The following is a 12,926-nucleotide window of genomic DNA, read 5'->3' on the forward strand; positions in this document are numbered from 1 at the left end:
GGTAGAGGCCCCCAAGCTCCACCTGCACAGGAGCTTGGCTGGGACGATGTGGGAGCGTATGGCAAATCAATCAATCGTATTTATTGAGTGCTTACTGTGTGCAGAGCACTGTACTAAGCACTTGGGGAACAGGGGAGGAGAATTACGGCTTTTGTTAGTTTTCAGTCGACCCTTCTCTGAGATGGCAAGATGATGTGGACACTGAGTCGAGGACAGGAAACTTTCTAACAGGTTCCTGGCCACCAACACCAGGCCCTGATCAATAGCCCGCTCCAGGGGGTTTGCCTCAACAGGAGCTACTGTCAGGCCTCTCTTTACTGACCTAAAGCAGTATGAAACTCCTTAAGCCCTTACCAGTCCCCCCATGGCCATTTTCAGAAGCAGGAATTGCAGTCTTTAAACTCCTCTGAACTCAGTAAAAACACACCCTGCAGTAAGAGGAGCCCAGTTCACTGACCTGACAGTTTAGCAGTCCAACAACTGCCCCCGGGCCTCCCCGTTCACTAGACGACACTGAGTCACACTAATTCCTGCCACGACAGAGGAGGAAAGGCTTCTGAATTCCAGGCACTTGCTGCAGCTTGGCTTATGTTTCCCTTATTTCGTGCAAGCTCAGTTAAAAAACAGGATGAGGCCTCCCATTTCCTTGACAATTTACTCCCACTCACCCAAACTGGAGTTGCCTGTGCCAGTCGCCCTCCAACCCACCTCTGCTTTTTCTGAAATGCCTGCCTCACTGCTGGGGAGTGTGCCAACTGAGGGCCACATCATCATCATCATCAATCGTATTGAGCGCTTACTATGTGCAGAGCACTGTACTAAGCGCTTGGGAAGTACAAATTGGCAACATCTAGAGACAGTCCCTACCCAACAGTGGGCTCACAGTCTAAAAGGGGGAGACAGAGAACAAAACCAAACATACTAACAAAATAAAATAAATAGAATAGATATGTACACGTAGAGTAAATAAATAAATAAATAAACAGAAAGTGTGGCCCGGGTCCGAGTTAAAAACCCATTGGGTCCGAGTTAAAAACCCATTTGTTGCCAGTGGAATGATCTTTCCTGACCAAGCAATAAAAAAATCAACGGTATTTATTGAACACTTACCTAGTGTATGCAGAGCACCGTACTAAGCATTTGTGAATACAGTATAACAGGTGGTAGACACGGTCCCTGCCCGCAACAAGCTTCTAGTCCAGAAGGCTGAGGCAGCGGCTTCCAAGTTTCAACCTGTTTAAATTGTAGCTCTCCCTCCCCTAAAGCTGTTGGTCAGGGACTGCGTCTGATCTATGCCTCCTACTCCAAGGCTTAGCACAGCGTTTGGCACATAGTAAACTTTAAATTCATTCAATCGTATTTACTGAGCGCTTACTGTGCAAAGCACTATGCTAAGCACTTGGGAGAGTACAATATAACAATAAACAGACGCATTCCCTGCACACAACGAGTCTAGAGGATTACTAATTTTACTAAGATTGCTAAATAATCAGTAGCATCATTACTAAAGCTTGCACAAGGTTATCATTGTTTTGAGAAGCGACAGATGTACGATATGGGCCAAGAGTTACAGCTGTAAGGCAAGAGAGTAAAAAACCAGGGCCACTTTCCACTAGCCCTTAGGTCAGGATTCCTAACTTCCTTCTCCTCAAGAAGGCATCACCCCTCGCCCAGATGGAGCAGGCCGGTTTGTCTGCCCGCACCCTCTTTGGGAAGCAGGAAGTCTGGAGACACAGGCAGCAGAGACTTGAGCTGCCGAAGGGAAACAGATATCCTCCTGAAAATGGGGGTGATTTAATGCTGAAAACCACAAGGACTGGGATTCATTCGGGGGGAGTATGGGAAGCAGAGGGGGCACCAGTCTCCACTTTCTCTTTCGGGAATAACGATGGTATCTGTTAAGCGCTTACTATGTGGCAGACACTGTTCTAAGCGCGGATCCAGCCTGGGGCGGAGCTCAGGGTCTCCCTTCCTCCCACCTCCCCCGACTCTCCGGGGCCAGATTTTCCTAGCGGGCAGGCTCCACGGGAGTGAGTTGGGAAGCTTGGATAGCTTGCTCAGGACTCCAGGGGGACTGAAGCCCACCCAGTTGGGTGTCTCAGGACCACCCGGGGAGGCCCAGCTTCCCAAACTGCACAACTCACTCCGAGTCCCCGCCCTGGGAGACACCCCCTCCGTACATCCCAAGCTAAGTGAGGGCTGGGAATCTGGGCTTCTAGCCCAAAATAAAAATCTATATTAGAAATCTTTGGCTTGAAAAGTCCCCCTCGCCCGCCCCGGTTTGAGCCCGGTGGGGAGTTGGGAGGTCCGAGGCCTCTAGTCGAACTGCAGCAGGGAGAACAGCGGGACGGGTTTCACTTTCTCTTTCCCTCTCAGAGTCGTTAACTCGATCACAGTCACACACTCCAGGATGTCAGCTTTCAACTTCCTCAGCAAGTCACAGGCAGCCCCCATGGTACCTACAGGGGCACCAGACAGAGCTAAAACCATTACTGGCACAGAGACCCAACCACACCCAGGGGCTATTCCCACATATTTCTTAGTGTAACACAGCCCGACAGGGAAAGGGGAGCCCGCCCACTGAAACACCAACTATTTCCAGTACTAAGCTGGGTTCAGCTCAGTATTTTCCCCCTCCAGCTACACTTCCCGAGTTTTGTCCTCCAGCAGCAGCCCCCTTCTCAACAACACCGGCTCCTCCCGAGCCACGGCCGAAAAAGCCGCTGAGGCAGTCAGTCTGGCCCGGCTCGAGTCGCCCGCGTGGTCCGTTACCTCCCGTGGCCAGCAGATCGTCCACAATGACCACCTTCTTCCCCGGCTCCAACGCGTCGGTCTGGACTTCCAGTTCGGCCTGGAGAATCAGAAGGCACAGGTCCGGGAGTGATGTGAGCAAAGCATTTCGGTAAGGTTAGCTTTGACCCTTGAAATGTCCCTTCCTGACCTAGGATATCCATGGGGGGATTTGCACAGTCCAGCCAAAAGCAGCAGCTTTCCATAAATTTCTCCCCCTTACCTAGGAGAATGACACATTTAAGGCTGCATATTTTCTCGCCCGCTTCTCCCTCCCACCATAATTTCCCTTTAGCACTCCGGCCTATGGTTCTGGAGAGCAGTGATCTTGTGTTCTGCTGCCGTTGTACTATTCCAAGTGCTTAGCACAGTGCTACACGCTCAGCAGGCACACGATCAAGCGCTTAGCACAGTGCTTTGTACACAGTAAGCGCTCGATAATTACGACTGAATGAATGATAAATACCTGATGATGTCGATGGCATACCTACATATAGGACTCAGTCGCACTGCTTTAGTTTTATAGGTGTAAATAAATTCAAAGGAGATGGAACAGGAATGAAGTGGGGAGGGAGGGCAGGGGAAGGGAAGAAAGCCAAAGAGAGTAATTATAATAATAATGATGGCATTTGTTAGGCGCTTACTATGTTCAAAGCACTGTTCTAAGCGCTGGAGAGGCTACAAAGTGATCAGGTTGTCCCACAGGGGCTCCCAGTCAATCTCCATTTTCAAGATGTGGTAACTGAGGCCCAGAGAAATGAAGTGACTTGCCCAAAGTCACACGGCTGTCAAGTGGCGGAGCCGGGATTTGAACCCATGACCTCTGACTCCCAAGCCCGGGCTCTTTCCACTGAGCCACGCTGTTTCCAGAAGAGAAAAGAGAAGAGAAGGGAAAAGATGGTGTGTGCACCCCAAGAACGGAAGGACAGAGGAGATGGTGGTTGGGGTGATCCTGTCTCCATTCATTCATTCAGTTGTATTTATCGAGCGCTTACTGTGTGCCCAGCACTGTACCAAGCGCTTAGGAAGTACAAGTTGGCAACATATACAGACGGTCCCTACCCAACAGCGGGCTCACAGTCAATAAATACGATTAAATGAATGAACGAATAAGGAGTTTACCATCTAGAGGGGGACATTTTGTCCCCTCAATCCAAACCAGGCACTGTTAGTGAAATAATAATAATAATAATGGTATTTGTTAAGCGCTTACTATGGGCAAAGCACTGTTCTAAGCGCTGGGGAGGTTACAAGGTAATCAGGTTGTCCCAAGGGGGGCTCACAGTTTTAATCCCCATTTTACAGAGGGGGGAACTAAAGCACAGAGAAGTGAAGTGACTTGCCCAAAGTCACCCAGCTGACAAGTGGCGGAGCCGGGATTTGAACCCCTGACCTCTGACTCCAAAGCCAGGGCTCTTTCCGCTGAGCCACGCTGCTTCTCCAAGGAACGTTCCTACGGGCATCTCAACCAAAGAGGGCCGTTGAGACGTCTAACTTCCCAACCCGCAAGACCACCTCGCGTCCTTCGCGTCCTCGGTTGGCCCTCGATCCCCCCGACGGCACGAACGGGGCGGGATGTCCGCTCCAAGTCCCGCCCAGACCCCCCCTGCACCCCCCAAATGGCTCACGCTCCAGTCTCACCTTTCCATACTCGAGATCGTAAGACGTGGACACGGTGGGTCCCGGGAGCTTCCCCTTTTTCCGGATCAAAATGAACCCGATCTGCAGCCTTTGGGCCAGGGATGGGCCAAACAGGAAACCACGAGAATCCAAGCCTACAGGGAACAAGAGCATCAGAGTCAATCAATCAATCAATCGTATTTATTGAGCGCTTACTGTGTGCAGAGCACTGGACTAAGCGCTTGGGAAGTACAAGTTGGCAACATATAGAGACAGTCCCTACCCAACAGTGGGCTCGCAGTCTAAAAGGGGGAGACAGAGAACAAAACCAAACATACTAACAAAATAAAATAAATAGAATAGATATGTACAGGTAAAATAAATAAATAGAGTAATAAATAAGTACAAACATATATACATATATACAGGTGCTGCGGGGAAGGGAAGGAGGTAAGATGGGGGGATGGAGAGGGGGACCAAAGGCAAACTGGCAACTCATTTCTTTACAGGCAGATTTCCCCGTCTCCTCTTCATAATAATAATGACGGTACCTGTTAAGCGCTTACTACGTGCCAAGCACTAACGTATCACTGTGTAGCACTTGGAGGGAAAAACGTAATTTTTTAATAAAATACGTTATAATCACTTAATTTTGCTCTCCCAGGAAGAGAGGATACTGGGAGACTAGCGAGAGGGAGGCTGAAGGGAGGGGAGGAAGCATATTTTATATTGAGCCCCTTCCTTCCTCCCCACCTCGTCCCCCTCTCCACCCCCCCATCTTACCTCCTTCCCTTCCCCACAGCACCTGTATATATGTACGTACATATTTATTACTCTATTTATTTATTTTACTTGTATACATCTATTCTATTTTATTTTGTTAGTATGTTCGGTTTTGTCTCCCCCTTTTAGACTGTGAGCCCACTGTTGGGTAGGGATTGTCTCTATATGTTGCCAATTTGTACTTCCCAAGTGCTTAGTACAGTGCTCTGCACACAGTAAGCGCTCAATAAATACGATTGATTGATTGATTGATTGATTGATTTTCGGCTTATCAACCCACTAAGATTTTTTTTTTCCGTTTCCTCAACCTTGCCCAGGAGGCAAAGACACAGAAGCACGCACTGCAAATTGAGATCTACTCATTAATACATCATATGCGCTCACCTCAAGATACCGGATTATTTACCTGCAATGTAGTCGATCTTCTGGGGGAAAGTTTTTTGCAAGTGACTTTCCAAAAGATCAATCGAAGCCCGGAAGGAGTCAGGGTCTTTCAGCAAGGGAGTGATGTCGCTAACAACGAAAAAGCAACAACATCTCATTACCCAGATTACCCAGGCATAGAAGATCTGACTCGGCCAGGAGCAGGGACTGAGGTCATTTGTAGGGGATCGGACTCCTTGAAGATGTATATATATATATATATATATATATATATATATATATATATATAATAATGGCATTTGTTAAGCGCTTACTATGTGCAAAGCATTGTTCTAAGCACTGGGGGGGGGATACAAAGTCATCAGGTTGTCCCATGTGGGGCTCACGGTCTTAATCCCCACTTTACAGATGAGGGAACTGAGGCTCAGAGAAGTTAAGTAACTTGCCCAAGGTCACACAGCAGACATGGTGAAGCTAGGATTCGAACCTATGACCTATATATGTTTGTACGTATTTATTACTCTATTTTACTTGTACATATCTATTCTATTTATTTTATTTTGTTAATATGTTTTGTCGTCTGTCTCCCCCTTCTAGACTGTGAGCCAGCTGTCGGGTAGGGACCGTCTCTATCTGTTGCCAACTTGGACTTCCCAAGCGCTTAGTACAGTGCTCTGCACACAGTAAGCGTTCAATAAATACGATTGATTGATTGATTGAATGTAGCCCCTTCATGCCAGATTACGATTCTTAGGGGCTTCAGAAGTAACTCTGGAAGTGCGGATCTATCCATTATAGTCCTCTGGAGAAAAAAAACAATTTCACCCCATCTCTCCCATGCTCCTCGAATCCGTTAAGAAGCCTCACCGTGAGAAAAGTATCTCTCATGTCAAACTGGTAATCATTCAACCTCCGCTGACAGAAACTGGAAACGTCCATTCATTCATTCAATCGTATTTATTGAGCGCTTACTGTGTGCAGAGCACTGTACTAAGCGCTTGGGAAGTACAAGTATAAGTTCTGGGCGGGCTGGATGGCTCAGAGACCCGACTTGGGGAGGAGGTTAAAAAGAGAAGCAGGGCTGAGGAGATAAATCTGCCCCACCCAGATTAACACCGCCCCTGGCTAGGCGCTCCTCCCATTTGGCACTCAGGGTGGAAAAAAGAAAAAAAAAAATCGGTATTTGCTACATGGCTCTCCCTCCTATGAGAAGCAGCGTGGCTCAGTGGAAAGAGCCCGGGCTTGGGACCTGAGGTCATGGGTTCTAATTCCAACTCCGCCGCTTGTCAGTTGTGGGACTTTGGGCAAGTCGCTTCACTTCTCTGGGCCTCAGTTCCCTCATCTGGCAAATGGGGATTAAGACTGTGAGCCCCACATAATAATAATAATGATGATGATGATGGCATTTATTAAGCGCTTACTATGTGCAAAGCGCTGTTCTAAGCGCTGGGGAGGTTACAAGGTGATCAGGTTGTCCCGTGTGGGGCTCACAGTCTTCATCCCCATTTTACAGATGAGGGAACTGAGACCCAGAGAAGTGAAGTGACTTGCCCAAAGGCACACAGCTGACAATTGGCGGAGCCAGGATTTGAACCCCTGACCTCTGACTCCAAAGCCTGTGCTCTTTCCACTGAGCCATGCTGCTTCCCCATGGGACAACCTAATCACCTTGTATCCCCCCAGCGCTTAGAACAGTGCTTTGCACATAGTAAGCACTTAACAATGCCATTATTATTATTACTGTCTGCTGTGTAACCTTGGGCAAGTCACTTAACATCTCTGGGCCTCAGTTCCCTCATCTATAAAATGGGGATTAAGGCTCTGAGCCCCACATGGGACAACCTGCCAGTGCTCAGAACAGTGCTTGGCACATAGTAAGCTCTCTTCCTCCCTTCAAGGCCCTACTGAGAGCTCACCTCCTCCAGGAGGCCTTCCCAGACTGAGCCCCTTCCTTCCTCTCCCCCTCGTCCTCCTCTCCCTCCCCATCTTACCTCCTTCTCTTCCCCACAGCACCTGTATATATGTATATATGTTTGTACATATTTATTACTCTATTTATTTACTTGTACATATCTATCCTATTTATTTTATTTTGTTAGTATGTTTGGTTTTGTTCTCTGTCTCCCCCTTTTAGACTGTGAGCCCACTGTTGGGTAGGGACTGTCTATGTGTTGCCAACTTGTACTTCCCAAGCGCTTAGTACAGTGCTGTGGACACAGTAAGCGCTCAATAAATTCGATTGATTGATTGATTAACAAATACCATTATTATTACTTGGACTGTGGGCCCCATGTGGGCCAGGGACTCTGCCCGCCCTAATGAACATGCATCTACCCCAGCGTTTATAAAAGTGCTTGGCACATAGTAAGCGCTTATCAAATACCATTTTTTTTTAAAAAAGTAGTTGAAAGTGTTGGGATAGATGCAACCGAATCAAGTCGGAAACAGTCCCAAGGAAGGAGGGCAGGGGCTGAAAGCTTATTTTACAGTTGAAAAACGAAGGCCCGGAGAAACGACTTGCCCAAAGCCTTATCAGCAGGTACAAGGTGGAGCCGGGATGATAATAATAATACTGGCATTTGTTAAGCGCTTACTATGTGCGAAGCACTGTTCTAAGCACTGGGGATGGGGGGGGAAGCAAGGTGATCAGGTTGTCCCACGTGGGGCTCACAGACTTCGTCCCCATTTTCCAGATGAGGTCACTGAGGCCCAGAGAAGTGACTTGCCCAAAGTCACCCAGCAGACAAGTGGAAGAGCCGGAATTAGAACCCAGGTCCTCCATCTCCCAGCCCCTCGCTCTTTCCAGCGCTCAGTCCTCCACTTAGCTGGGTGATCTTGGGCAAGTCACTTCACTTCTCTGGGCCTCAGTGCCCTCGTCTATAAAATGGGGATGAAGACTGTGAGCCCCCCGTGGGACAACCCGATCACCTGGTAACCTCCTCAGCGCTGAGAACAGTCCTTCTCACATAGTAAATGCTTGACAAATACCAGTATTATTATTACTATTGTCAGCTGTGTGACAACTTCTCTGTGCCTCAGTTACCTCACCTATAAAATGGGGATTAAGACTGTGAGCCCCACATGGGGCAATCCAATCACCTTGTAACCCCCCTCCAGCGCTTAGAACAGTGCTTTGCACACAGTAAGCGCTTAACAATTACCATCATTATTATTATTATCACTTCACTTCTCTGTGCCTCAGTTCCCTCACTTGCCAAATGGGGATGAAAACTGTGAGCCCCTCGTGGGGCAACCTGATCACCTGGTATCCCCGCAGCGCTTACAACAGTGCTTTGCACATAGTAAGCGCTTAACAATTACCATCATTATTATTATTATTGTTATTACTTCATCATCATCATCATCAATCGTATTTATTGAGCGCTTACTGTGTGCAGAGCACTGTACTAAGCGCTTGGGAAGTACAAATTGGCAACATATAGAGACGGTCCCTACCCAACAGTGGGCTCGCAGTCTAAAAGGGGAGACAAAAACAAACGTACTAACAAAATAAAATAAATAGAATAGACATGTACAAGTAAAATAAAATCTCTGGGCCTCAGTTCCCTCAGCTGTCAAATGGGGATGAAAACTGTGAGCCCCCCGTGGGGCAACCTGATCACCTGGCATCCCCGCAGCGCTTACAACAGTGCTTTGCACACAGTAAGCGCTTAACAATTACCATCATTATTATTATTATTACTTCACTTCTCTGTGCCTCAGTTCCCTCACCTGTCAAATGGGGATGAAAACTGTGAGCCCCCCGTGGGGCAACCTGATCACCTGGCATCCCCGCAGCGCTTACAACACTGCTTTGCACATAGTAAGCGCTTAACAATTACCATCATTATTACCATTATTATTACTTCACTTCTCTGGGCCTCAGTTCCCTCATCTGTCAAATGGGGATGAAAACTGTGAGCCCCCCGTGGGGCAACCTGATCACCTGGCATCCCCGCAGCGCTTACAACAGTGCTTTGCACATAGTAAGCGCTTAACAATTACCATCATTATTTATTATTATTATTACTTCACTTCTCTGGGCCTCAGTTCCCTCACCTGTCAAATGGGGATGAAAACTGTGAGCCCCCCGTGGGGCAACCTGATCACGTGGTATCCCCGCAGCGCTTACAACAGTGCTTTGCACACAGTAAGCGCTTAACAATTACCATCATTATTATTATTATTACTTCACTTCTCTGTGCCTCAGTTCCCTCATCTGTCAAATGGGGATGAAAACTGTGAGCCCCCCGTGGGACAACCCGATCACGTGGTATCCCCGCAGCGCTTAGAACAGTGCTTTGCACACAGTAAGCGCTTAACAATTACCATTATTATTATCATTATTATTACTTCACTTCTCTGTGCCTCAGTTCCCTCATCTGTCAAATGGGGATGAAAACTGTGAGCCCCCCGTGGGGCAACCTGATCACGTGGTATCCCCGCAGCGCTTACAACAGTGCTTGGCACACAGTAAGCGCTTAACAATTACCATCATTATTTATTATTATTATCACTTCACTTCTCTGGGCCTCAGTTCCCTCACCTGTCAAATGGGGATGAAAACTGTGAGCCCCCCGTGGGACAACCTGATCACGTGGTATCCCCGCAGCGCTTAGAACAGTGCTCTGCACACAGTAAGCGCTTAACAATTACCATCATTATTATTATTATTACTTCACTTCTCTGTGCCTCAGTTCCCTCATCTGTCAAATGGGGATGAAAACTGTGAGCCCCCCGTGGGGCAACCTGATCACCTGGCATCCCCGCAGCGCTTACAACAGTGCTTGGCACAGAGTAAGCGCTTAACAATTACCATCATTATTTATTATTATTATTACTTCACTTCTCTGGGCCTCAGTTCCCTCATCTGTCAAATGGGGATGAAAACTGTGAGCTCCTCGTGGGACAACCTGATCACCTGGCATCCCCGCAGCGCTTAGAACAGTGCTTTGCACACAGTAAGCGCTTAACAATTACCATCATTATTATCATTATTATCACTTCACTTCTCTGGGCCTCAGTTCCCTCACCTGTCAAATGGGGATGAAAACTGTGAGCCCCCCGTGGGGCAACCTGATCACCTGGTATCCCCGCAGCGCTTACAACAGTGCTTTGCACACAGTAAGCGCTTAACAATTGCCATCGTTATTATTATTATTATTATTACTTCATCATCATCAACATCAATCGTATTTATTGAGCACATACTATGTGCAGAGCACTGTACTAAGCGCTTGGGAAGTACAAATTGGCAACATATAGAGGCAGTCCCTACCCAACAGTGAGCTCGCAGTCTAAAAGGGGGAGACAAAACCAAACATACTAACAAAATAAAATAAATAGAATAGATAGGTACAAGTAAAATAAAATCTCTGGGCCTCAGTTCCCTCACCTGTCAAATGGGGATGAAAACTGTGAGCCCCCCGTGGGGCAACCTGATCACGTGGTATCCCCGCAGCGCTTAGAACAGTGCTTTGCACACAGTAAGCGCTTAACAATTACCATCATTATTATCATTATTATTACTTCACTTCTCTGGGCCTCAGTTCCCTCACCTGTCAAATGGGGATGAAAACTGTGAGCCCCCCGTGGGGCAACCTGATCACGTGGTATCCCCGCAGCGCTCACAGCAGCGCTTGGCGCACAGTAAGCGCTTCCCGAACAGCATCATCATTATTCGTTGTCAGGGGCGGGATTCGAACCCACGCCCTCCGAGTGCCAAGGCCGGGGTGTTTCCTTTCCGGGCCCGACACTGACCGGAAGAGGATTCCTGGTTTAGGGAAGTCCGGGAAGGGCCGGATGGCCCGGGAAACCAGGGACACCTTCTCCAACCGCTCCGCTTCCTCCTCCTCCTCCTTCTTCCCCGGCGCCATCGCTCGTCTCCTCAGGCGGCCTGCGCGCGCGCTTCGGACGCCGCCGAGCATGCGCACCAGCGCGGGACCCCCCCCGGGGGCGGGAACGTGACGTCACCGGCACGCCCCACGCACGGCACGTCCTGGCCACGCCGCCTCCCTGACCACGCACAGACGTCACGTTCTGGCGACGCCCCTCCATTTCTGACCACGCCCCCTCTGACCGCGCACGGGTCACGTTCCGGTCACGCCCCTCCCCCCTGCCTAGTAACTGAGCGCTTACTGTGTGCAGAGCACTGTACTAAGCGCTTGGGACGTACAAGTTGGCAACATATAGAGACAGTCCCTACCCAATAGTGGGCTCACAGTCTGATCGCCTTGTAACCTCCCCAGCGCTTAGAACAGTGCTTTGTACATAGTAAGCGCTTAATAAATGCCATTATTATTATTATGGCAAATGATCACTAAGTAAAGCCGCCATCGCGCGGCTCCTCAGGCGGCCGCCGCGGCTTCAGACCCCGCCGAGCATGCGCACCAGCGCGGGACCCCGGCGGCGGGAACGTGACGTCATGGACACGCCCCACGCACGGCACGCTCTGACCACGCCCCCCTCTCTGACCACGCCCCGCACGGCACGTTCTGGCCCCTCCCTCTCTGACCACGTCCCCAAGCCGCGCTCTGACCACGCCCCATCTGACCACGCCCACACACCCCCTCCCTTTCTGACCACGCCCCCAAGCACGTTCTGGCCACGCCCCCTCTGATCGCGCGCACGTCACGTTCTGGTCACGCCCCTCCCCCTGCCTAGTAACCTGATCATCATCATCAATCGTATTTACTGAGCGCTTACTGTGTGCAGAGCACCGTACTAAGCGCTTGGGACGTACAAGTTGGCAACATATAGAGACGGTCCCTACCCAATAGTGGGCTCACAGTCTGATCGCCTTGTAACCTCCCCAGCGCTTAGAACAGTGCTTTGCACATAGTAAGCGCTTAATAAATGCCATTATTATTATTATTATGGCAAATGATCACTAAATAAAGCCGCCATCGCGCGGCTCCTCGGGCTGCCTCCGCCGCTTCGGACTCCGCCGAGCATGCGCACCAGCGCGGGACCCCGGCTGCGGGAACGCGACGTCACGGACACGCCCCACGCACGGCACGCCCTGGCCACGCCCCCTCTCTGACCACGCCCCACACGACACGTCATGGCCCCTCCCTCTCCGACCACGCCCCCTCTGACCACGCCCACCCTCCCTTTCTGACCACGCCCCCAACACGTTCTGGTCACGCCCCCTCTGACCGCGCACACGTCACGTCTGGTCACGCCCCTCTCCCTGCCTAGTAACCTGATCATCATCATCAATCGTATTTATTGAGCGCTTACTGTGTGCAGAGCACCGTACTAAGCGCTTGGGAAGTACAATTTGGCAACATATAGAGACGGTCCCTACCCAATAGAGGGCTCACAGTCTGATCGCCTTGTAACCTCCC

At 49.6% G+C, this 12,926-nt stretch overlaps 1 protein-coding gene across 1 annotated transcript; it reads right to left on the reverse strand.

Moving 5' to 3' along the window:
• Positions 1-1,077: 1,077 nt before the first annotated feature.
• APRT (adenine phosphoribosyltransferase) lies at positions 1,078-11,515 on the reverse strand. Its single transcript, XM_038754800.1, has 5 exons — positions 11,338-11,515; positions 5,600-5,706; positions 4,432-4,565; positions 2,773-2,851; positions 1,078-2,459 (listed from the first exon to the last, which is right to left on the reverse strand). The coding sequence occupies exons 1-5, from the start codon at positions 11,502-11,504 to the stop codon at positions 2,317-2,319; spliced, it is 630 nt and encodes a 209-aa protein (XP_038610728.1). The 5' UTR covers positions 11,505-11,515; the 3' UTR covers positions 1,078-2,316.
• Positions 11,516-12,926: the final 1,411 nt, after the last annotated feature.

The sequence above is a fragment of the Tachyglossus aculeatus genome, chromosome 11 (genome assembly GCF_015852505.1).
Source record: "Tachyglossus aculeatus isolate mTacAcu1 chromosome 11, mTacAcu1.pri, whole genome shotgun sequence".
Lineage (NCBI taxonomy): Eukaryota > Metazoa > Chordata > Mammalia > Monotremata > Tachyglossidae > Tachyglossus > Tachyglossus aculeatus.

What these genes read in the sequence shown, in the direction of transcription:
- APRT (XM_038754800.1), bottom strand. Translation starts at nt 11,504, where the DNA reads ATGCTCGGCGGCGTCCGAAGCGCGCGCGCAGGCCGCCTGAGGAGACGA. An exon ending in GAAGATCGACTACATTGCAG is followed by an intron (nt 4,566 to 5,599) that starts GTAAATAATCCG and finishes TGTTCCCTGTAG; the next exon opens with GCTTGGATTCTCGTGGTTTC. An exon ending in ACGATCTCGAGTATGGAAAG is followed by an intron (nt 2,852 to 4,431) that starts GTGAGACTGGAG and finishes CTGATTCTCCAG; the next exon opens with GCCGAACTGGAAGTCCAGAC.